The 27,114-nt window shown below is 38.0% G+C and overlaps 1 protein-coding gene across 3 annotated transcripts in view; it reads right to left on the bottom strand.

Moving 5' to 3' along the window:
* ATP6V1H (ATPase H+ transporting V1 subunit H) overlaps positions 1–27,114 on the bottom strand; it is a 112,011-nt gene that overhangs the window by 12,617 nt on the left and 72,280 nt on the right. For all 3 annotated transcript variants that reach the window (XR_013486223.1, XM_021005914.2, XM_021005913.2), the window contains one exon: positions 22,594–22,707. Coding sequence is in view for 2 of the 3 variants with exons in the window: in XM_021005914.2 (XP_020861573.1) it covers positions 22,594–22,707 (114 nt within the window). In the remaining variant the exon portion in view is untranslated. The remainder of the gene's footprint in view (positions 1–22,593; positions 22,708–27,114) is intronic.

Here is a 27,114-nt window from a genome sequence, read left to right as displayed (position 1 = left end):
AGTCACTTAACCCCAACTACTTAAAAAAAAATTCCCTCCTCTACAATCTTTCATCTATCACTATATACTGGTTCCTTCCCTACTGCCTAAAAATACACTATCTCCCCCATCTTTTAAAAAAAAAAAACCTCTCTAGATTCTGCAATTCCAGATAGTTATTATCCTATGTCTCCCTCTCTTTCTCAACCAAAGCTGTATGGTTACTGTGTTAAATTTAATATATACTTTTAAAAAACCAAGCTGTACATAAAAGATTCACTTTCACATACAATCCTTTTTCTGTTTTTTTGTATATGGAAATATTCTATTGTTGATTTTTGTCAAGTTTCTAATAAAAAGCAAAAAAAAGTTTACTTATAACATTTCTTATTATTTATTGTTACACTCTTTCTTTCTGGCATCACCTATGAAACTGTTACTGTGTTTTAGAAGAAAGTAACAAATTCTAGCACAAGTATCTGACTTGCTTCCATAATTACATTATGTATGGTTACTTCATGACTAAACTCTTGGCTTTTTAAATTACTGACATAAGGCATAAGCCACTTTCAGATGAAGACTACAATCAAACTTTGCAGTTTGTCAACAGGCAAAAAATGAAGCATGTCCACTTAATTATCAACATTTTTCCTTAGCCACACAAAAATTCCGTTTAAAAAAGATAGATAGATATACACACACACACATACATACACACACACACATATATACATACATACACACATACACACACACACACACACACACACACACACACACATGAAAATAAGCTTCAAAATTTGGGAGAACAAGATCAGGAAGGGGGAAAAAAGTTTTTAAAAAGAAAGTAGTTTCATGATAGATAAAATATTATAAGTTCATAAGAATTTCTATGAAGATATAAGCATATCACCACCATCTTCCCAACCACTGTTACCCATTCCTCCATACGTGTAAGCCTCATAATTAAAGAATACTTGAATAATAGGATAAATACATGCTGTGCTTTAAAATTTTTCTTTGTTGTATTTTGCTATAGAAGAATGTTCAAGAACAGTATTCCAAATCAAATCTCTGGCAGTCAATACTGTAATAAGTTTTTGGGGGCTGACTTATTACAATTTTTTAAATTTTCATAAGCAGTAGTTATCATACAAAATGCTAAAATAAATCAAGGTTCTCATGCTAGACCTGGAATTGTGACAAGAACTTTATACATAATTAATTTTCCAGTACAAAATTTCTGCTTAAGGGAAACTCATTTATTTTAGGTTTAAAGCAAAGGAGAGAAAAGAAGTAAGGTCTGATTCTTAGTGGCTCAGCAAAGATATGGTCTAGGCAGCTGGGGTAACTATAAGGGCCCTTCTAACTGGATTCATATATTTCAGTCATCACACCTTGAATCCCGTAAGCCACTGCATAAAATTTTCTTAAAGATTTGATTATCTACAAAAGTACTTTGTGATGCATTTGGAACTACTGCTCTCCTTAAGGATGCTATTTTACTGCCTAAGCGCTAGTGATGACAAATTATAGACTCAACAAAACATTACCTCTTTCAGAAGCAAAATTGTGGCTTCAAAAACACATACTTTCGGATAATGGGTTTCTAACGTCTGTCTCTGTCTAAACACACACACACACACACACACACACACACACACACACACACCCGAAGTGGATAGGGTGCGAGGCCTAAAGTCAGGAAGACTCATCTTCCTGAATTCAAATCTGGCCTCAGAGACTTAATAGCTTTGTGATCCTGGGTAAGTCACTCAACCCTGTTTACCTCAGTTTCCTCATATGTAAAAATGAGCTGAAGAAGGAAATGGCAAACTATTCCAAGTATCTTTGAAAAGAAAACTCCAAATGCTATCATAGAATCAGAAACAACTGAACAATAACAAAAGACAGACAGATAGATACAGCTGGTACTTAAAGCACCAAGTAGATTCACTATACCAATATTATTGTATTGGGCTTCCAAATACATATATTAAAAAAAAACAAACCTCATCTCCCTGATGATACAGTAAAACGACAGCTTCACCAAAGAAACTAAGAATTAGATACTAAGATGATTAAAAGAATTAGACACAGAACTATTTATTTCCCAGCCAAAAGTTGTAACTGTGTACTTGTTAATGAAATTAAAATTTTTAAATGGCATCAATGCAACCTTAGTAGGCAAATGTGTGCATGACGTATTAAAAGAAAACAACAATAACATCTAAGATAATAATCAGCTTAGTCAAAAACATTTCTCCATTAAACTTCTTTTCAGCTTTATCCAGCTTTTCTCATCCTCTTTTAATCTTTTCTAAGTAAAATGACGACTTTTTTCATATCACAAATATAGCCCTCCACAAAAGTCCTACTCTGAGAGATCTTGGTGCTTTGGAAACGACTGAGTTCTTGAAATCTATGACAGTGGGCCAAGCTCCCCCAGATTCTAGCACACTGGAAAAGCTTCAGGCATGGTCCCACCATAGAATGAATGGCTGTCCAACTATCAGATGACTTAAGAAAAAAAGACACATTACCAGAAAAAGGCAGATTACCTGCACACTCTCGATCTGGTAATGAATTCTTTGTCCATGGTAACATACGGGGCAAAAAAAACCTCAAGTGGCCCTCAGTCCTATCCAGTGTCCCATTCCCTCTCCAATTCTGCATGAAGGATGGCTGAGTGGCAGAAGAAGGAGCAGGAGCTAGTAAGGTGGGGCAGAACCAAGATGGTGGAGTAAAAGCAGTGACTTGCTTGAGCTCTCCCCCAAACCCCTCCAAATATCTGTAAAAAATGGCTCTAAACAAATTCTAGAGCAGCAGAACCCACAAAAAGACAGAGTGAGACAAATTTCTAGCCCAAGACAACCTGGATGGTTGATTGGAAAGGTCTATTGGGCTGGGCTGGGAGAGGAACACAGTTCAGTGTGGGCCATGCAGGCAAAAACCAGGCCTCAGTGAACCTGGAACTGGCCTCAGGGGATTGAATCCCAGGCAGCTGTGGAGGTTTCCAGACTTCTCAACCCACAAACACCAAAGACAACTTAAAAGGTGAATAGGAACGGTCTGTCAGACCTCGGTGAGAGAGGAGCTCAGTCCAGCCCTAGTCCCAGCACAGCCCCAGGTTGGCAACTGCTTCTGGAGCTCTCAGTCCACAGATGAAAGGGGGATCGAGTGGCTGATCAGAACAGAATTACAGGGATCTCTTCGCTGGTGCTGAGGCATAGGATGCTCTTGCTTTGCTCATGCTTGGATCTGAGTCACAGTCCTAAGTGGCGGTCCTGGCGCATGGAGGTGCGCTGGTGTGGCGGAACTTGTGGCAGCAGTGGAGAGAGAATCCTCCTCACAGTTCCAAGCAGAAAAGAGTGCTTGTGGTTACTCACAGACCAGAGCACAGGCCAGAAAAGGAGTAAACATCTCATCTTTGATCACATTACTTTGCAAGAACTGAAAATTTATAAGTCTCTAGAAGTATCTGTGAAAACAGCTGCACAAAACCCCTGAAGCTTGGGACAGTACATTCTTCACACTGGAAGCAGACCCCTACCTTAACAAGAGAGTTTAACAAAACAAAAGAATTTAAACAAAGAGTTTAATAGTCAAGTAATTGGCTGGGAACATGAGCAAACAGCACAAAAAAATTCAGATGATAGAATCTTACTTTGATGACAAAGAAGATCAAAACATACAACCAGAATAAGACAACAAAGTCAAAGCTCCTACAAAAAGCCTCCAAGAAAAATATGAATTGGTCCCAGGCCATGGAAGAGCTCAAAAAGGATTTTGAGAAGCAAGTAAGAGAAGTAGAGGAAAAACTGGGAAGAGAAATGAGAGTGATGCAAGAAAATCACACAAAACAAGTCAACAGCCTGCTAAAGGAGACCCAAAAAAATACTGAAGAAAATAACACCTTAAAAAAATAGCCTAACCCGTGGCAGCTAGATGGCGCAGTGGATAGAGCATTGGCCCTGGAGTCAGGAGGACCCGAGTTCAAATCCAGCCTCACACCAAACACTTGAGACTTACTAATTAGCTGTGTGACCCTGGGCAAGTCACTTAACCCCATTTCCTAGCCTCTCCCCCCAAAAAATCCCATTTTGGGGCAGCTAGGTGGCACAGTGGCTGGAGCACCAGCCCTGAGGTCAAGGAGGACCTGAGTTCAAATCCGGCCTCAGACCAAACACTTGATACTTGCTAGCTGTGTGACCCTGGGCAAGTTACTTAATCCCAATTGCCTTAAAAAAAATAGCCTAACCCAAATGGCAAAAGAGGTCCAAAAAGCCAATGAGGAGAAGAATGCCTTAAGAAGCAGAATTGGCCAAATGGAAAAGGAAGTACAAAAGCTCACTGAAGAAAATACTTCCTTAAAAATTAGAATGGAGCAAATGGAAGCTAATGACTTTATGAGAAATCAAGATGATGTAAAACAAAACCAAAAGAATGAAAAAAGAGAAGATAAGGTGAAATATCTCATTGGAAAAACAACTGACCTGGAAAATAGATCCAGGAGAGAGAATTTAAAAATTATTGGACTACCTGAAAGCCAAGATCAAAAAGAGAACCTAGACATCATTTTTCCAAAAATTATCAGGGAAAACTGCCCTGATATTCTAGAACCATATTCTATTCTAAAATAGAAATTGAAAGAATCCACCCATCACCTCCTGAAAGAGATCCCCAAAGGAAAACTACTAGGAATATTATAGTCAAATTCCAGAATTTCCAGGTCAAGGAGAAAATATTGCAAGCAGCCAGAAAGAAACAAACAGTTCAAGTATTATAGAAACAGAATCAGGATAACACAAGATTTAGTAGCTTCTACATTAAGGGATCTGAGGGCTTGGAATATGATATTCCGGAGATCAAAAGAAGTAGAATTACAACCAAGAATCACCTATCCAGCAAAACTGAGTACAATCCTTCAGGGTAAAAAATGGACGTTCAGTGAAAGAGAGGACTTTCAAGCATTCTTGATGAAAAGACAACAGCTGAATAGAAAATTTGACTTTCAAATATAAGACTCAAGAGAAGCATGAAAAGATAAACAAGAGAAATCATAAGGGACTTATTCAAGTTGAAGTGTTTACATTTCTACATGGAAAGATGATATCTGTAATTCATAACACCTTTCTCAGTGTTAGGGTACGCATATAAACAGAGGGGCACAGGGTGAGTTGAATATGAAGGGATGATATCTAAAAAGATAAAATTAAGGGGTAAGAGAGAATTGTATAGGGAGAAGGAGAAAGGGAGAGGTAGAATTATCTCACATAAAGGAGGGAAGAAAAAGCTTTTACCATGGAGGGAAAGAGGATGGAGTTGAGAGGGAATGAATGAATCTTACTCTCACTGGATTTGGATTACAGAGGGAATAACATACACACTCAACTGGGTATGGAAATCTATCTAACCCTACAGGAAAATAAAGGGGAAGGAGATAAGAGAGGTGGGGATGATAGAAGGGAGGGCAGATTGGGGTAGAGGGCAATCAGAAGCAAACATTTTTGAGGAGGGACAGGGTCAAAGGAGAGAATAGAATAAATGGTGGGGATGGGATAGGATGAAAGGAAATATAGTTATTCACAACATGGCTACTTTGGAAGTTCTTTGCATGATTACACATGTATAACCTGCATCAAGTTGCCTGCCTTCTCAATAAGGGTGGGTGGGGAGGGAGGAAGGGAAAGAACTTGGAACCCAAAGTTTTAAAAACAAATGTTAAAAACTGCTTTTACATGCAATTGGGAAATAAGATATACAGGCAATGGGGTATAGAAATCTATCCTGCCCTACAGGAAAATAGAAGGGGAAGGGGATAAGAGAAGGGGAGGGGGTGATAGAAAGGACAGCAGATTAGGGGAAGGGGTATTCAGAATGCACGCCATCTTGGGGTAGAGGGACAGGTGAGATGGGGAGAAAATTTGGATCAAGATCTTGTGGAAGTGAATGTTGAAAACTAAAAATAAATTTAAAAAAATAAAATTCTTTGACAAACATTGCAAAAAAAAAAGAAGAAATTAGTAAATAGGACAAAGGTTAAGCTTTGCTTACAGTGCGCATGCTTAATAGGCTTATAAATATTAGCTTCTCCACATCTAGGAGGGGCTAAGATGCCATTTTCTGAGCATGGGATGTATGAAGAAGGAGAGAAGACACGTCAAGGAGTACATGTGTAATAGGCGTACCAGGAAGTTGTACACTCTGGAGTACTCAGCCAATGAGGAAACAGAGGAGGGACTTTGCAGCTGGGATTAGAGATAAACAGTGAACTCCTGCTTTGGTACAGGACACCAGCAGTTGCATTTGAGTAATAAGCCGGGCTTTTAACTTTAAAAAAAGAAAAGGAGCAGGAAGGTTTCTTAATGTCAAGTCTAACCTTGCCTCTTTTCAACTTCTACCCACTGCTCTTTAGTCCCTTCCTTTGGAGCCAAGCAGAACAAGTTTAATCCATCTTCCACATGACAGTCCTTCAAATACTTAAAGCCCTAAACCCCACCTGCCAGCCTCAGCCTTTTCTTTTCTAAATTAACCCCACTTCCCCACCCTACCTCCAGTTCCTTCAAACCACCTTCATATAACATAGGCTCAAGGGCTTTCACCACCCTGCCATTCCACCTCCTCAGGATGCTTTTCTCGGCTTACCAATGACCTTTCAATTAGTATTACATGTCATATATATGTTCCCTTAATCCTAACAACACTCACACCTTTCCAAACCCCAACCACCATCTCCCCTCCTACTCATGGGCTGGAATAAGTCACACAACCATCCAAACTGGGTCCATTACAAAATTCAATTGTCTAATCTATCAACTGGCTGTTCACCAAAGCAAGGCAATCCACTTGCCCTTCTCTGTTTCTCTCTTGTACTCTCCTCCACAGTGGCCATTCTCAGTCTTCTATTCTCATCATCTTCCCATCACTCTTCCCGTCAGTCTCCCACTTGATGACCTCATCTCAAACTTTACTGCAAGTTTCTCTTCTCTCTCTCACATTCTATCTCAAAACTCCTTGTCCCTCATTCTTTCCTTTAGTCTCTAATGAAGGTTGATCTTTTCTTCAAAGTCAACCACTCTACTTGTATCCATGATCACACTGTCTCCAGACAATTTCCACCATAATCATCATTTCTCTAATCTTCAATCTCTGCTTATTTATCTTGCTCATTCCCCTTTGTAAATCCCTTCCCTTTTAAAAACTAGCTCCAACCTACCTTTCCAATTTTATTACACATTATTTCCTTGTATACTTTGTGGTCTGACCAATCTGGCCTTTTTACTTTTCATTCACACATGACACTCCATTTCCATTTTCATGCTTTTCTATGACATTTCCTGTCCCTCATGCTAGGAATTCATTCCTTCCTCACTTCTATCACTAAGAAGCCCTAGTTTCTTTCAATACCCAGCTCAAGAATTACCTTCTCCATATCTTTCTTGATCCCTACAAATATTTCCCCATCCAAATAATCTTGCATTTATTTTATATATATCTATACATGTTTTTGTTGCCTCCTTTGATAGAATGTAAGCTATGTGAAGGCAGTGGCTATTTGACTTTTTCATCTCTGTGCTTCCAGCACTTTGTACAATGCTTGGCATGTTAATAGATATTTATTAATGGAATGATTCCTTGGTGCTTACAAACATGCACAAGTCTGCCCCATCCTAAAAAAACAAAAACAAAAAAAAACAAAAAAACCTCTCACTTGACTGTAATATTCTCAAGCTATCTTTCCATAACTGTCCTAAGTCAACAAATTCTTAGGAAAAAAGTATCTCTGCTCACTGCCTCCACTTTGTCTCCTCTTAGTTACTTCTGAATCCCTTCTCGCCTGAATCAAGCTTCTGAACTCAATTTTCAAATGAAACTACCCTCTTTTTAAAGTTACCAACCACCTCTCAATTGAAAAAGCTGATGGTGTATTCTTTTTTTAATTGTTGCTATGTTACTTAATTTTTTTCTGTTTTTAATTTTTTTTTCCAATTACACGTTAAAACGATTTTTAACTTTTTTTTAGGTTTTGAATTCCAAATTCTATCTCTCCCTTTCCTCTCCCCCCTGCCCTGAGATGGCAAGCAATTCAATATAGTTTATACATGTGTTAGCATGCAAAAATGATGACGTATTCTTAATGTTCATCCTTCTTCAACTCTCCACTACTGGACAGTCCTTCCTCTAGATTTTTGTGACAATATTTTCTTCCTTCTCCTTCCCTCCCATGCCCTGCCCTGTCTTTCTCTTCTCTTCTCTCTCCTTCCCTTCCTTCCTCCCTCCCCCTCTCCCTCTCCCTTCTTCCTACTTCCCTGATTATTCCTTTTCAGTCTCCTTTGCTAGTTCACCACATAACCTTACTAACTCTAGATATTCAGGTAAACACTAAGGCTCTGACTTAGGCTCTCTCATCTTCTTCTACAATGACTCTTGGTAATCTCACCAGCTCCCATGGTTTCCATTACCATCTCTATGCTGATAACTTCTAGACCTATAGATACAGGCCTGATCTCTCCTAAGCTTCAGGTCCAAAACAAACATCTCCTACTAGACACTGTCTACTACATGCACCATAGGCACTGTCTACTATATGCACCATAAAGTAAGTATCTCCAAAAGAATGTTTAGTTCTTTTCCCTAAAATCTTAGCCCTCTTCTGAACTTTCTACTGTCATGAGCAATATTATCCTTACATGACCCAGATTCCAAATTATTCTCAAATCCTCACTGTCCCTCACTGCACATTTCTAATTAGGTTCTAAGTCTTGTCAATTCTACCTCCACATATCTCTCAAATTCATACCTTGCTATTGATACTCACAGACAACATTCAAGTTCAGGACTTCACCACCTATATTGTCTGGATCATTTTGAACCTTCTAATTGGTCCCTCTGCCTCAAGTCACTACCTCTCCAATTAATATCCATACTGCCACCACCAAAGTCAAATTCCTAAAGTACAAGTCTGAACAAGTCACTGCTTTGCTCAATAATTCAATTCAATAATTTATTAAATGTCTACTATGTGCCTGTCATTGTGCTAAGCATTGAAGCTACAAATAAGAAAAACAATCCCTACCCTCAATGATCTTACTATCTAATGGGGAAAAACAATACAAAATGAAAGCTAGGAAGTGGCGGGAATGGGGGGGGCACACACGCCGCACATCAGAGTGGAAGGAGGGAATATGACCAGGGTACAGGAGCATGATGTTCCATGGAGACCAAAACAAGCAAAGCAACTGATGGAAAGTAAAGAGTTCATTGGCAAATTCAGATCTCAGCCCTTGGTAACGGAAAGCTTTGGGAGAAGTTTAGCTGGAGGATGGACCTCTAGCCCTCCAATCACAAGGGAGAGGAAGCTGAGGGAATTGAGAACTAGAGTATCCAAAGCTGAGTCAATCAGCATGATGATGACATAGATTTCAGGTGATCAGCTTATCTTAGGTGGGCCATGATGTTCCTGGAGTCCAAACCAAATGATGGAAAGTGAAGAGTTAGCAATAAATTCCAATGGCTCCATTAGCTTTAGGATCAACTATAAATTCCTCTGTCTTTTAAAGCCCTTCACAATCTAGCCCTTTCCTACCATTTCAGGCTTCTTACATTTTAGAACCTGCCATATACTGTACTCTACATCTTGCTGTTCCCTAAACATAACACTGTATATCCTTTTCACTGACTGTCACCCACCCACCTACACATAAGCTTGGAATGTACTACCTTCCTCATTTTTACCTCCTAGATTTCCTGGATTCTTTCAAATATCATTTCAATTCCCACTTTCTGCAAGTCTTCTCAAATTATCTCTCATTTACTGTTAACCAGAAATCCAGTCAAATCCAAAGATTGATGTAAGAAGTTTTCTCACAATTATACATCTCAAGCGATCCACATGTCTTATCTGAAAACCGGCCTCATACTGGTCAATCAGTTATTGTTTCCATGTTCCTTTGACTGAATACAGATGCTTGGAGGGAAGGACAAATAGCCCTTTTTCTGATTTCAGAGAATTGCACCTGCTTGCTCTCTCCCTCCTAACTTGGAAAGTCCCTAATCCTTCCTCTAATTAGAAACAGGATTATATCCTGTTAATATTTTTCTCTTAATGCATAAAAATCTGTCTCCCCCTGTATTTGGGGTCCAGTGTGCCAAGGTGAAGAAGCCTGGTCTTGATTGGTTATGCAATGTATTGCTTAATAAATCGATATGCTCAGAATCTAGAACCTTCACAGGGAAGAGCCAAAAAAAAAGCACAAAGTGTCATGTGAGAGCCTCAAGGTCAGTGTCACTGGATTATAGAGTATGTGGAGAATAGTAGAGTGTAAGAATGAAAAAATTTGGAAGGAGCCACATTGTGAAGGGCTTTAAAAGCCAAAGAGAGAATTTTATATTTAAACTGGAAGGAATAAGGAGCCACCAGAATTTGCTGAGTTGAGGAAGTGAAGGGTAACATGATCAGACCTGTTCTTTAGGAAGATCATTTGGCATCTGAGTAGAGAAGAGAACAGTGAGAAGCTTGAGGCAAGGAAATCAATGAGAAGGCTATTAAAGTAATTCAGGCATGAAGTGAGGGAAAACACAAAAGGTGGTACCTATTTGACTAGAAACATGCGGATGTATATAACAGATGTTGCAAAATGGTCTTTACTGGGCTTGGCAACAGATTGGATATAAGGAAGAGGGTACAAAAATGAAAGTGGGATTTCAAGGATGACACTAAAGATTATAAATGGGATGGATGGGGTACTTTCAACAGTAAGAGGAATATTTACAGGGAGGGCTTGGGGAAAAAATTAGTTCTGCTTTGATAGCTATCTATAGGAAATCCAGTTGAACCTGTGCAATAGGCAAGCTGTGGATGTGAGAATGGAGGTCAGGGGAGATGCTAGGACTGGAAAAATAGATAGGAGAATCATCTGCATAGAGATGATGACTGAAAACTGAACTCATGCAAGCAAATAAGATCGCCAAGAAAGTTAATTTAGAGAGAGAAGAGAAAAAAAAATAGAACAATGATAGATCCCAAGGGTAAACCTACAGTCAGTGGGTGTAACCTAGATGAAAATCCAGCAACTGAGACCAAATAGTGGTCAGACAAATAGAACTAGGAGAGAACAACGTCGTGAAATAGAGGGAAGAGTATACAGGAGAAAATGACCGACTGTCAAAGAGCAAGAAGGATAAAGACTGAGAAAAGGCTACTAGATTTGCAATTAAGAGATCAATGGTAACTTTAGAGACAGCTGAATGATAAGATCAGAATGCAGACTGTAGTGAGTTTAGGAAAGAGTGGGAAGAGAGGAAGTAGATGCAGCTAGTATAGAAAGCTTTCTGGAGGAATTCAGTCATGAACAGGACAAGACATAAGAGATAATACCCACGGGAAGATGGCTGTATCAAGAGAGGATCAAACCAAATTAACAAGTATTTGGTTACGGGTTTACTATGTGTAAGGCATTGTGCTAAGCACTGACAATATAAGGAAAGGCAAAAACAGTCCCAACCCTCAAAGAGTTTACTGTCTAATAAGGGAGACAATATGCAAACAACTATCTACAAACAAGATAAATACAACATAAAATGGAGATGTTCTTGGAGAGAAAGCATTAATATAAATAAAGACTCTTGTAGAGAAAGGCCTCTTATAGAAGGTGAAACTTTAGCTGAGATGTGACAGGAGCTATGGAAACCAAGAGACAGAATAGAGAAAGGAGAGAATTCTGGGCCTGGGGGACAGCCAGTGAAAATGCCCAGAGCCAAAAGATGGAATGTCTTATTCAAGGGATAACAAAGAAGCCAGACATAGAGAACAAGGAGAGAAGAAAGGGATGAAAATGAATGGGATGGTAGGAAAGGGTCAGGTTATAAAGAGTTTTTTAAAACCAGAGGATTTTAGGATTAAGGAAAGCTAGGTGATGCAATGGATAAAACACTAGAACTGAAGTCAGGAACACCTGAGTTCAAACCTGTCTAGAGATACTTACTAGCTGACTCTGGACAAGTCATTTAACTTGTTTACCTCAGTTTCCCAATAGGAAAAATGAGGATAATAATAGTATCTATCTCACGGAGTTGTTGTGAGTATCAAATAAGATAACTGTAATGTGCTTAACACAATTCCTGGAATACAGCAAATGCTATTAGCTACCATCATCATCATCAATAGGGAACCACTCAAGTGTACTGAAGGGAGTTGGCAGGTGACATTGTCAATCTTGAGCTTTAGAAGATCAATTTGATAACTGAGTGGAAGGCTGACTGGAGTGGGAAGAGACTTGAAGCAGGGACCCCAATCAGCAGCCTACCGCAACAGTATAGGCATGAGGTAATGAGGGCTACATTAAGGTAGTAGCAGTGTCAAAGAAAAGAAGAGGGACACATAGGGGAGAGGTTTTGAAAGTAGAAATGATAGGATTTGGTAACAGACTGAATATGGGATAGGGGTGAGGGAGTAATGAGTTAGGAGTTGAGGATGACATCTAGATTGTGAGCCTATGTGAATAAGAAGAATAATCAGCAGGCAAGCAAGAAGAGACTTAGGATTAGTGAAAGAGAGGGGATGAAAGTAGACAATCTGCTAAAGAAGACAAGATGGAGTGAGCTTACAGATGCATTCAGAAGGCTTTGCCTTGGCAAGGAAAAGAGCCACCTCTTCATGTGACACAGAGGTGAAAGGGGAGGTAGTGGGGGAAAGATATCTGAGTGATATGCAATGAGGAAAAGGAGAGAAGAGGAAATTTTGAATAAGTAAAAGATGTATACAGAGTAGCTTTAAAGGACTCTAACAGAAGAAGGAAAACAGAGACAGGTTACAGTATTTTCATACAACAATTTCTTATATACATGATGTAAATCAATTGCCATTAAAAAAAAAAAACTTAAAAGACTACAAAAGGACCTTAGACAACAAACACTTGATCTACTTGCCAAGTGGGGAATTATGGAAGCCAAGGGCAGTGCCAGTTTAGAATAGAAATTATTTTGTAAAATTTTACAGACAATGATGCTGAAAATTATGGCAATATTGACAGAACAGAGAAATAAACAAAGTCATCCTGAAAGCATAAGGATGAAAATAGGAGGATAACAAAGATGTGTATAACAATCTTTTTACCATCAAAGACAGAATAGTCACTAGACTTGAACTAACTTCAAAGTCCTGATAATGCTTACAGAGGAGGTAAAAATATCATTAAGGGCAAAGCAAGTAGACAGAGAGGAGGATCGTGTAGGATTAGAATTAGAACTTTGATGAAATTGACAAACTGATTTACAAAGTGATCTAAAGGAAGGGGAAGCCACTAAAGGCATGGAAAAAATTTCAAACCTTAAAAAAGATGACCAAAAAACATTAACAAATACCAAAATGTAAGCTAAATCCTATCTATATAAAATGTTTATGAAAATAATCAACACATGCATTAAGGAAATCCTAGCTGAGGGTCTTAGTAGGGAACAGATCACTTTTCTCAAGTAATATTCCATGATGGAGCACAATTTCACCATCATACAACTGACTGAAAGAGAATATAAGATAATATTTTATTATTAACTAAAGCTAAAACTGCTCAAGCATCAAATTCTACATTTGGCCTTTGCTGAACACCGTTGCCAGAGTACTTCCTCCCCAAGTTACTATTTATTTTGTATGTTACACAAATACTTAACATATTTACATTGTCTCCATCATTAGACTATAAGCTCAACGAGGGAAGAAACTATTCCACTTTTGTTTTTGTATCTCCACAACAAAATGTCCCAGACACAATGCCTGGTGCATTTATTTGTACTTAATGCGTCACGATTAATTAAATGACTATTAAAAAAGCACTTGTCTTAAAGACTCTCATACCAACAGGGAGCCTTCTATGCATATGTCAAAATTACACATGTAATGACAGAGATAAAACTATTTCACAACCTCCTGAACAGTGCCAAGTAAGGCATAAGAAAGGTGCAGCCACTGTCATGGTGAAGATCCAAGAAAGAATTCTAGGCAAAGAGTAATTCTCTATAGTGAGGTCCTCATAGATTTGTAGCCTCATAGAGTTAAAGGTTGACCTTAGAGGTCAATGAATCAAACTCTCATTTAGGAAATTGAGGTCCAGAGAGATTACCTTCCAGATATTCTTGTTGTATAATACTCCAGAACCCTGAAGAGCCTCACAGATGAGATCCATAACCATATTGAAGAGTTTTTGGCCTAATTATCCACCTGGAAAATCCAGGTGGATTGAAGAATGCCCATTTTTCAAACGATGATGGAGAAATATGGGCAACCAATAGAGCTAATTTATCAGCAGAAATAGATCTACTATGTATATATGCACATAAACATACATGTATTTGCATGTGTATGCAGATATCTTGGACTCGTATTAAACATGGACAATAACTTGAGTCCAGACTTATTTAAGAATAAGTAACAGAATAGGTAGGATTGCATTTAGGGAACTGCAAAGTTCACTTAATGACCTCAATCTTCTCCCTGAAACAAAGGCCCATATTTTTAATACCAATATTCTACTGGTGTTGTTTTCCCTTACTTACAGTCCTGCACTACAGTGTCCACAGAATTAAGAATAAGTGTAACTCTAAGGCAATAGAAAAGCACATAGATGTGGAAAGACTATAACATTAGAGAAAAGAATATGATCAACCAAATGTAGGAGTGAAAAAGATAGACTGATCATGGGGCAAGAGTGAAGTGAACTAATAGCCTGTGTGCTCCAAAAGAACCTTCTTGATGTCAAGAGAAATGACAGAAGGCCCCCAGAACATTAAGCAGATCCTTTGGGGCAAATTTACGAAATGGCATGGATAAAGTTGCACAGAATGTATAGGCAGGACGGATTGCAATGTACATCACTGCAACCACATGAATGAGATCCCAGAGACATCTGAATATATAACTTTACCACCTGTGTCACCCTTCCAAAAGTAACACTTATCATATATACGTAGTTGTGCTTCATGATTCTTGAACCACAAACTTCCTGACTTGGCACATGGCAATACTTATTCTTAACCAGATATAAATAATAAAAATGCCTCTTTCAATTATGCTCATCTTCAGAAGAGAAAGCTAGCATGATTTATATGCACTTGCCCTATAGTTATTTGTATTTGGCTGACATTTATAATTCATAATATCCTAGCTAGCCACTCTCCTAGTTCACCTGCCTACATATATGGCAATTACTCAAAGCATGGAAAACCATGGAGGACTTCTCCAGCTCAACTTTCTAAAAAGGAAAGGAAAGGAAAGGAAAGGGATATATTTTTTTCTTATTAGAAAACAACTGGATAAAAACTAAATAAAATCCCCATGACATTACCTGCAAAATCAGTAAGAGAACAAGCAACTGATGTTCTTTGTTTCCCATTACTGACAGAAACAACCCCCTGGGCTCTTGGGGGAAGGTGGAATAAACTCCTGCTCCAGAAGATTCTAAGTTTCAGTCCTCAACAAACAACTGTCACATTAAGGATCTGGGAAGGATGTAGAGTGACAGCCATTAAGGATATCTAGTATACAAAGAAACATTCTAGTGTGTTAATGTTGTATGCACGCAGCCTGTTTGTTTTGGGGGAGGATTTTTGTTTTGGGTAAATAACTATTTCCAAATACTCAAATCATGCATCTTTTCTCCTGAATCCACTTTTAAAAACGCAACTAATGGCAAGTGATAGAACTATATAATTTATATTAAGTAGCTAACAAACTGTATTCAGTACCTACATCTTTGTAGTAGTTTTTTAAAGTGTAATTTCAATTCAGGAATATTCTGATCAAAAAGTATCTCTCAAGATAATAGGTTTTACCACTGCCTCTCTTAGGTACCTTAAATTTTCAATAAAGGAAAGCTTGGTCAACTATATCCTTCTCCCACAAACTTCTTTTTTTTTTTTAAGGCAATTGGGGTTAAGTGATTTGCCCAAGGTCACACAGCTAGTAAGTGTCAGGTGTTTGGTCTGAGTCAGGTACTCCTGACTTCAGGGCCAGTGCTCTATCCACTGCACCACCTAGCTACCCCCACAAACATCTTTTCTAAATGAGATGAAATACTTGGGTGCCTTAGATTAAAGGAAATTAAGAAAATAACCTCAAAATGAAAGTCTATTTGCTTACCTTAATAAATAATAACTATTTTTTTTTGCTACATTAATTTTTATTTGTTCCATTTCAGAAATATCCTAAGGGCTGTTGTACAGCTATCTATCAGTTATAGAAAAGCAGACTAAAACATCACAAAACTAGATTACACGTGATCTGTCAATCATCTCAAAAAAGAAAAGGCAGTAAGTCTAGAATACTTTGTTTCACATGTACACTACTCCTCAGTCCAGTTTCTTGCTGTTATAGTTATTACTCATGCCTGGAACAACCTTTCACTCTCCCTATACCACACCCATCCTTCAGACTGTACACTACTTGGGAGTAGGAGTGATTTCGTATTTGTTACCCCTAGCACCTAACATAGTATCTGACACAACTGGTTTGCCATTTCCTTCTCCAGTTGGCTTAAGGCAAACAGAGTAAATGACTTGTCCAGGGTCACATAGCTAGTAAGGGTCTGAGGCACGATTTGAACTCAGGTGTTCCTGATTCCAGGCCACTGAGCCACCAAACTGCCTCCTAGCTGACATATAACAGTACTTAATAAATATTTGTTGACTGATCAAAATCCATTTCAGTTCTCTTTTCAAACTGTCCTCCTTGTCTAGGCAAAGGCAAAAGTAAGTCTTACTTGAACGTTTTACTCCCGTTTTTGTTGTATGGATTTTGTCTGGTACTTAACTGCACCTCACAGAGTGGTCTTCAATAAAACAAAATCCTCAGCCTGGCATTTGAAGTCCTAAACAGTATGGTTCTCAACCACCTTTCCAGATTCATTCCATATTATTCCCTCTCCCTACACTCTCTGCTTCAAACTTTCTCTACATGACATCCCAGCTCCCATGTTGCTGCCCTTTTAAAGGTGATCTATGCCTGGGATGCACACCTTGCTTTCTTCAAAGCACAGCTCAGGCTCCATCTCTAATATGTCACTCTTCCTACCCCAACCCTTCCACTACCACTAGTCACCACCACTTAGTGCTTTCTCACTCTTGAAATCACTTTATATATACTTCGCAATATATTCCCTTATGTGTGTATATAGTGCATCTCCCCAGCAGAAAGTGAGCTCCTTGAAGGCAGGGACTGCTTTTGTTTGTCTCTGTAACCCAGAGCCAACGACAGGGAAAGGGATTCAGATTTCACTGGATACAGAACTCATTCACAAAAGAAGAAATGCCCTCTACGAATGCAAGTCAGCATCTTCTCAGCCGGCAGCTTGGTGGCACAGTTGATAGAGTGCTGGGCCTAGAGTCGGGAGGAGCCGAGTTAAAATCCAGCCTCACACACCTCCTAGCTCTGTGACACTGAGCAAGTCACTTAACCCTGTTTTCCTCAGTTTCCTCATCTACAAAATGAACTGGAGAAGGAAATGGTAAACCACTCTAGTACCTTTGCCAAGAAGACCCCAAATGGGGTTATGAAGGGTCAGATACAACTGAATGGAATGAAGAACAACAAAATATACTTTGCAGTCTAGCCACAGGGAATCTTTAAAACCACTGACCACCAATTCCTCATTACTCCTGGAACAGCTATGAGACAGAAAGTAAGTTTAGAGAGGAAAAAAAGGGTGGCTACACATAGGGTGCTACTTTACACTAGTACAAGCAGTGATTTTATGTTTCATCTCAAAATAGAAAATATAATATCTTAGTATGTGTAAACAAAAAAGTTTACAAAACTTCAAAAGGAATACATGGCTATAGTAGCATCAGAGTAAGAGATTATGATTTGCAAAGTTTATGACAGCTTTATCTACATGTGAATTGTTTTATACTTGTTAAGAACCAAGTTCTAAACCTTTTTCCTTTTCTAAATAAGAACATATATGTAAGTGTACACTTAATAGAAACACGTAAGTAGATTTTTAAAAGGATCACCCACTAAAAGCTAACAGGAATAGCATCAAAAAGTCTAAGCAGATGAACAAGACCTAAATTACTCTGGAAAATGTCTGAAACTAGGTTTAGGTTATTAAAATTCAAACGGAATTGTTTTATCATTAGGATGTTAGTGCTACTATGCCGAAAAACCTATAATGCCTTTATTCAGATCCAATTCAAGTGTCACAATGTTAATCACTGTATTTGTGTTCTCCACATTACAAAATTGACTAAAACATTATTAGAATCATAACCATGTACTCAATTGTGAAAAAGAATAAAAAGTTAGAAAGAAGATAAGGAGATATAAAGCCTAAGTTTTACATTAAGCTCCTGTTTCTTTTAACCTATATAATGAACATGTCTTCCTTTAACTACTATGACTTTAATTTTATGGTTACTGACATGAAGAATGCCAATGTGATTAAATTTAATTCAAATCAAACATTTATTAAACACCTACTTCACACAAAAACACAGTGGCAGATGCTTGGTGATAGATAAAAACAAAAAATTTGTCTTCTACTTATATCCACAGTCTAACACTAGTCTATAGGTTTGGAACAGGTCCAGAAAATTTGAAGTTCTCTTTGGTGTGCATATTAAACAAATCTTGTTATGGTCTACGTAGGGGTGATTACTGTTCTTACCCTATGGAGATAGAATTCTTTGGGTTTTTATGCAAGGGCCAGGTGTTTGGATTACTTGTTTCTAGGGGGTGAAAAGATTGATTATACCTAAACAGCTTCTAGAATAGTACCACAGAACATTAGTCCTTGACAAAGACATCTTGATGATGATGATGATGATGATGATAGAGAATTGTTACAAGTCATTAGTGTTCCAAAGTAAACAGTTTCAGGTCTGTAATTAAGATTGTTGTTGTTGTTCAGTCCTGTCCAACTCTTCATGACTCCAGTTGGAGTTTTTTTGGCACAGATACTGCAGTGGTTTACCATATCCTTCCCCAACCCATTTTACAGATGAGGCACTGAGGCAAACAAGGATAACTGACTTGCCCAGGGTCACAAAGCTAGGAAGTGTCCAAGGCCAGATTTGAACTCAGAAAGATGAGTCTTCCTGAATCCCGGTCAAGTGCTCTATCCACTGAACCACCTAGCTGCCCCATATGTATTAAGATAATACTAGTTCAATCTAAGCACTATAGGTTTTTCTTGCCTAACGATAACCAAGAGTGAATTTCCTGGAGGTTAAGTGAGCGTTCCTGGTACCCTACTGAGCAGATCTACATGGCAGTCAGAGCCTGGCACTCAACAAACATTTACTGAATCATTTGACTAATAACTAAACCTAGAATGGGGCTGGAAAATCATCTGGTGGGAGAACAAGACAAAATTCACTTAACCATTTGCCTTAGTACTCTTTCTCATGCTTAAATTTCTCTCTATATATATATTTCAATTTATCTGCCTCTACTGGAAAAATTCTGGTGCCTGTAGAAAAATATGTAAAGGACCAAAGTTCTTACCATTTATTATTACACATTGGTGGAAAAAAAAAACTGAAGGAAAATTCAAACACAAAGGTGATTCGCCAAATAATCTATGTATTAGAATTCATTTATCATCCTCTACCTACAAAATTCAGTGTTTCTTTCCTGATGCCCTGAGCTTTCCATATACACAGAATGTTGCTTCTGAATTATGAGCTGACTGATTAAATTTTAAAATCATTCTGTAGGAGAAAAATGATGAAATTTTATGATGTCAGATTATACAGCCTAGGTATACCTATCAATTCATATTAGAGCATGCTGTCATTTCATATTGCTTTCTATATGTAATGCATAAAGCTAATACTACTCCAAAGACTAAAGGATAGTAGTTGTGCCTTTATGGTGAGATCAATAACCACTCATATAATTCATACGTGGGTGACTAGGTGGTACAGTGGAGGAGGACCTCAGTTCAAATTCAGCCTCAAATATTTGACACTTGCTAGCTGTATAACCCTGGGCAAGTCATTTAACCCCAACTGCCTCACCAGAAAAAAAAAAATACATATAATTCATACGTGCCATGAGCTGAGATCTGATCTACTAATAAAGTCCTACATCTACTGCTCGTAAAGGGTACTCCACTGCAACTACCACTCTACCCCCATCACTACAGCACCAAAACAAACATAAAGAGCTTTATCTAACCCTCTTATGACTAAGGTCATAGTGTGGAATTCGGAGAAAGATCCAGGGCACTGGTTATTTCCAGCACTTCAAATTAATGGAAAGATTCTTTTAAAAAATCACGAAACTGTCAGTGGCAGAAAATAAATAACTCATGCCAGTATTTTTACAGATTATATCAACTCCTTCTATTACCTCAATAGATTTGGGAAACTTTAGACTTGAATTCCACAAACGAAATTCTAATGAATTGCCACCACAAGCATTACGACACAATTTCAAAAGTTCTTAAAATAAATTTGAAGTTTAAAGTCTATGGCAATAGTCAATGATCCACAACTCTGTCACTGCATTGACAGATTTCCACCTATCTAAAACTTAGTATGGAAGTCTCAGAGAGCTGCCTGTGGTCCAGAGATGTTAAGGGATTTGACCATGGTCACATAGCTCATTATGTATAGAAGGCAGATTTGAACCTGGATTTTCTGACTCCAAATCCATAACTCTCTAGATTCCATGCCTCTCAAGTATACCTAAAGTCAAATAGATTCTAGTTTTACTATACTGCCAACTATCAATTGTCCCCAGAAATGGAAGACATAAGTACAGATAAACTTAAATCATGGACAATCCACAAGCAGTTTGGATGTGCAATGAATGATTTCAAATATATACTAAGTCTATATGTATATAACAAATTTTGTGTGTATAGACACATATAGATATATATAATACTTTTAGCCTGCATGTATGTGATACACATGCACACAAGTATATACTGATAAGTGTATAGATGTGTATAAGATACACACACACAAATATATAAATATGGTATAATGCACACACACACACACACACACACAGAGCTAAATGCAATTTGGCTTGCACTAGCCAAAGCACAAGACTTCCTGGTTGAGGGTTGGGAGGGAAGGCAAGAGGGACAAGGAAGTAGTGAGGAGGGCAATGGAGAGAGACGATTTTAAGGTATACTTTCCAGAGAGGGAAACAATTCACTGTGAATAAACATACTTAGAAAAAAATGGAAGCTGAATATTAAACTATGTCTTAACGCTAGGTAGATGAAAACCATTCCAGAATGTTCTCTACTTTAATTCTTTGCTTACACTTTGGGGGGGGGGGTTGGAGGGAGAAGAAACCTATATCTTTTCCTTTTTTTCACTCTCCCCTAGGCATAATTATTCACTTGGTAGTCATACCAAAGATATTCCTGAGTGGCAAGATCAAAATACTTAATGTATAATCCAACAGTAGTCCCTCCTGACTAGTTTACTGTAACTATATATGGTACAATGGTACATTTTTTAAAAATCCATCCCAATTCTATATTAACTCTTGCCTTCAGACATAGCAGTTTTGCTCAGTCTACACCAAATATATTCACAATGGCAGAGTAAAAATAGCTCAATGTAAATTCATATTTGCTTAAAAGTGGCAAAGTACAGAAATATCTTTGATAATTTGATACTACTTTGAAAATACTGACCATAAAGAATATGGGCCAATGATGACACCCCCAAACATGTTATAGCCAAAAGACAAACAACCAAACTATCTGCCCTCAGAAGAAGGTTTAGTAATATCGAGCTGCTAATGCTACATTTCATATACATTAAATTACAGGTGAAAGGGTCATAATTTTGTTTAAAAAATAACTAGAAATGGCAGCTACATGGCATAGTGGACAGAGTACTGGCCCTGGATTCAGGAGGACCTGAGTTCAAATCTGGCCTCAGACATATAACACTTACTAGCTGTGTGACCCTGGGCAAGTCACTTAACCCCATTGCCTAACCAAAAAAAAATAACAGTAATAATAATAAAATAAACTAGAAAAGCAAAAAGGGGAGAAAGCAAAAAACATCTGATACTGCCACACAAAGAGTATATATGCATATATAATATACCATACTATATATATATATATACTATAGTGTATATATATATATATACTATATATATAATATATTAATTGAGTTATAACTAAATGTATTAAGCTGTTTTATTATCATGTTTGAACTGATAAAATCCAATAACAAACACATAAAGTAAAATGAAAGGTTTCAAAACCATGGAGAGTTTTTAAAGCCATGAATAATTGGTGCTTAAGTTTAACTGTGAAGCAATTTATATTTCACTCAACCCTTCAAAGTCAAAACTAAATTTGTATCCCAAAAAGAGTTTTATCAGTTCAAAAAAGAAAGAATATTAACTGCTTTTGATGTTGGCACTGTGAATACATATTCTCAGAGAGACAAACAGTTCATCTTTAAAACCGTCACTTATTATTTCATTTACGATAAATACATTTTCAGAACTTTAACCCAATACTAATGCTTTAAAAACTGTCATTTCAGGATATTTAGATAAAGAATTTTCAGAACACAACACTTGAAATTTTAGACAGATATATGAGAGGGAAAAAACACAAAGCTCTCACATACCAGTTGTGAACCATTAACTTCTGCACAGCCAGAAGGGCATTATAGCGAACCTGCTGGTCCTCATGATGCATATGGTTCATTACCAGCTGCTTCCCACCAAGCTGCTCAATAACCCTGTGGAAGAGAGGAGACTTTGTGATGATGATGCAATTATTTTCAATTCCTTGCTGTTAAGAATAAAAAGTTCAACTAGTTATAGATAGACATAAAGGGATTTTAAAAGTAAATTTAATAACATTAGTAACTGTACCAAAAATGTGTGTACTTGTAGCTTGCACATTTTTCCCTGAAGCTTGAAGTATATATTGGAGGCATTTATGCTCTATTTTAGGCTCTAAGATGAAAAGTCTGTTATTTCCATTTCCTGCCATATCATGTGCATGTGTATGTGTGTACACATGTGTGCATGAAAAGCTCCACAAAGAGGTTGGGCTTTGAAAGAAGGAGCTTCAATAGGCAAGAGATGAGGAAGAATAATAATTACAGCTCACCTCTTTATAGTGATTTAAGATTTATGAAGCATTTTACACACATTCCCATTTCATCCTCACAAAAGATAGTTTTCGTCCCTACTTGAAGATAAGGAAAGTAGAGATCAGTATAACAGACTCTTCTATTTCAAGGTGACAGGACTGCAGCGGTAAGTATCTAGTTCACCATCTTCACTTTATGGAGGAAGAAACTTGGGCTCACTGAGGTGATAAAACTTGCCCAAGATCATCTACATGGTAAGTGGCAAAGTTGAGACTTGAATGCAAACCCTCTAACTCCAAATCCAAATAAAGGCAGGATTTAAAGGGCCTGTAGTTTGTACTTTACTTTACTAGGGAATGAGCAGCACTAAAACTTTCCTGAGTAAAAAAGGAATATCATCATACCAATATAGTGGGAAGCATATTCAGGAAGCCATGCAGGGGACAGACTACAAAGCTTCAGCACTGGCTCTACTGAGGGGCTGGGCATGGAAGCCCTTCACCTGGAGGAACCTAGTGACCTATGGTCTGGTGTTACTTTGGTGCAGGTCAGTGAAACAACACCACTGTGCCCTTCCATGGATACCCAGCAGAATGCAAGAAGGAGATGCTACCCTTTACCAGTCACAGTGGATGTTGCAGGCCTAGCTCTATGCAAGATTGGTTTGGAGACTCCATCCTTGTCACGTGAATATACTACCCTACAGTCCACAGCTATTCTTCCCCAGTCACTGCAACGATGCTGTGGCCAAGGAAAGAAAATTCTTAAGCTAACAAGGGAGATGAAGGAAATCACAAGAGATGCAATAGACAATTTCAATGACTACATGAAATATGAAAACTTTTGCATAAACAAAACAAAACTACCTCTTCCTGGTTTTCCTCTTTACAGGCCTAACTGCACTTCAGGTTCTTCGGAGGAGGTGGTCCCCAAGAATTTAGTAATCATAACAAGTGATTAAGAGTTAAGAACATACTGCATGGTAAAAGGTTGTTCTGGTCTCTTTTTTAAGTATGTGAAAAGTTGTAAGGTTTAATTATTTTACTTTGTCCTAGATAATTTGTGCAACATTTCAACAAACAGAACTGTCCCAAAGCGGCATGGGCAGCCTTCTAGGAATGATGGGTTCCTCCCCTTTGGAGGTCCTTCAAGCAGAAGCCAGATAATTATTTGTTGGGTATGTGGAAATCCCTTTCACATACAGGCTGAACTAGATACTGCTGACGTCCCTTCCAACTCTCAAATTCTATGAGTTCAGTTTTGGCTAAGGTCTGCCAGAATATACAGGTACAGTTGTCTGGGGAGCAGTTGCTAATACATGACTGGAGTTGGGGGGGGGGGAGTGGGGACAGGATAGGGAATTAAATTTGGCCATCTATACTTGGGATCAAACTCTTCAGAGACAACTGAACCAAAATAAGCTGGTGACATCACCATGGGAAAGTATATAAATGGAAAAGAATGTGTAGGAAAGAACTTTCCAGGTTTCCCACACTTAACAAGTAGAAGGAAAGAGCTAAGGAGACAAAACAAGAGGGTAAGAAACACAGGGGATATCAGGAAAGAGCAATAGTAAGGAAGACAAGAGGGCTAGTCAAAGTGCCAAATGCATAAAAGGTCAAGAAAGATGACAAATGAGAGAGGACAATTTATTTGGTGATCTTTGAGACAGTAATTTTAGAAGAAATATGGGTTGTGAAATCAGATTACAAGAGAAGTGTGGCAGTGGGAAAAGTGAAACATCCAGAGAGTTTTCAGAGAGTACAATCTTCACAGGTCAATAGTTTGGAGAGGAATAGTTTGAGATGATAATGAAGATACAGGATATCTTTATGCCAAGAAATAAAGGAAGGGAAAGGAGAAGGCAGGTGAGGTATAGTGGAAATGGATGTTATTAGAGTTAAGAAGGTAGATTATGTGAAAGCTAGTCTTTTGAAAGGTAAGGAACTACCATGAATATTTAGGTACCCAAGCAAGTAGGATAAGCCAGGAGTAGCCAGGAAATCAATAATCTAGATACTAAACTCACTAAAGAAAGAAAGAGCATGACCTGGAGGTCAATAGCTGATAGAAACAAGAATGAGGATGGCATGATAGATTTAGGAGAAGCTAACTGAAAAGGACTTTGTCATGGTGTCCCAAGGAGTTTGTATAGCTCAATGAAACCATGAGCCATGCCATGCAGGGTTGCCCAAGATGGACAAGCCATAGTGAAGAGTTCTGACAACAGTTCTGATCCACTGGAAATAGAAGCATTGAAACACTCTGGTATCTGTGCCAAGAAAACCTCATGGGCAGTACTAAAATGAAAAATGACATGAAACTGAGAGATGAGCCTCTCAGGTCAGAAAGTATTTAACACACTACTGGGGAAGAGCAGAGACAATTACAAATATCACCAGTACTAATTAAGCGGCTGGGCCAAAGTCAAAAAGGAAGATCAGCTGCAGATTTCTCTGGTGATAAAGGAAAGTCAAATGCTACCTCTGTTTCACTGACTACACAAAAACTTTTGGCTATGTGGATCACAACAAAATGTGGCAAGTCCTCAAAGAGATGGGAGTACCAGATCATCTTACTTGTCTCCTGAGGAACCAGTATGAAGACCAGGAAGCAACAATTAGAACTGAACATGAGGGGCAACTAGGTGGCATAATGGATAGAGCACCAGCCCTGAAGTCAGGAGGACCTGAGTTCAAATCTGGCCTCAGACACTTGACATTTACTAGCTGTGTGATCCTTGGCAAGTCACTTAACCCCATTGCCAAGCCAAAAAAAGAAAAAAAAGAAATGAATTTTAGGGGGCAGCTAGGTGGTGAAGTGGATAGAGCACCAGCCCTGAAGTCAGGAGGACATGAGTTCAAATCCGGCCTCAGACCAAACACTTGACACTTACTAGCTGTGTGACCCTGGGCAAGTCACTTAACCCCAATTGCCAAAAAAAAACCCAAAAACTAAACATGGACCAACTGATTGGTTTAAGATTGGAAAAGGAGTATGACAAGGATGTATATTGTCACTTTATTTATTTAACTTATATGCAGAGTACATCATACAAAACACCAAGCTAGATGAATCAAAAGCCAGAATTATGGCTGCCAGGAGATATTGATAATCTCAGATATGCAAATGATACCACTCTGATGAAAGAAAGTGAAGAATTCAGAAGCCACTTGATGAGAGTGAAAGAGGAGAGTATAAAAGCTAGCTTGAAACTTAACATGCAAAAAACTAAGATCTTGGTAACTGGTCCCATCACTTCCTGGCAAATAGAGGGAGAAGAAACAGAAGCAAGGTCAGATTTTATGTCCTTGGGCTCAAAGACCTGTAGACTGAGACTCCAACCATGAAATTAAAAGACACTTGTTCCTCAGAAGGAAAGTTATGGCAAATCTGGACAACATACTAAAATGCAGAGACATCATCTTAACAGCAAAGTTCCTTCTAGAAGACATGAAAAGGAAGGTACAGAGGAGGATAAAGGCTGGAGGATAGCAGTGAATTAGACATGGTTTGCACAAAAACTTTTTCTCTGTACCTTTCTGGTTGAGTAGATTAGTTGTGTATTTAAAAGAAATATATGAAAACACTCTTGTTGAGTAAGGATATTTTAATAGTAATGGGAAGTAGGTGGTATTATTAGAAACCTTAACATGTGTTACATATAATTCATATTTTCTCGATTTGCTGTTGGTATTGATGGAGTTCTACCCCAGCTTTTGACTTTTTCTGTAAGCCAGTCAGAACTTCAAAACACAAATGTCATAATATTAAATTCCATTAAATTACAGCTTAACCTATATATAAGTTGGTTTCCTTTTTTCCTTTATGGTTAGAGAACATATTATAGCCAGCAAATTCCTACTTCCTGCTCCTTTAATTGCTAAACTTTTCTTTCTTATGCTACTCTAAACCATATCTAATTTTTTAAAAACTTAAATTATTTATTTTTAGTTTTCAACAATCACTTCCATAAGCTTTTGAGTTTTAAATTTTCTCCTCCTCCCTCCCCAAATTGGCATGTAATCTAGGCTCTACATATACATT

This window comes from Phascolarctos cinereus, unplaced genomic scaffold, assembly GCF_003287225.1.
Source record: "Phascolarctos cinereus isolate Bilbo 61053 unplaced genomic scaffold, phaCin_HiC Scaffold_4;HRSCAF=312, whole genome shotgun sequence".
Classification (NCBI taxonomy): domain Eukaryota; kingdom Metazoa; phylum Chordata; class Mammalia; order Diprotodontia; family Phascolarctidae; genus Phascolarctos; species Phascolarctos cinereus.
The sequence above is the reverse complement of the archived record's forward strand: the minus strand, read 5'-3'. Positions and strand labels throughout refer to the sequence as shown.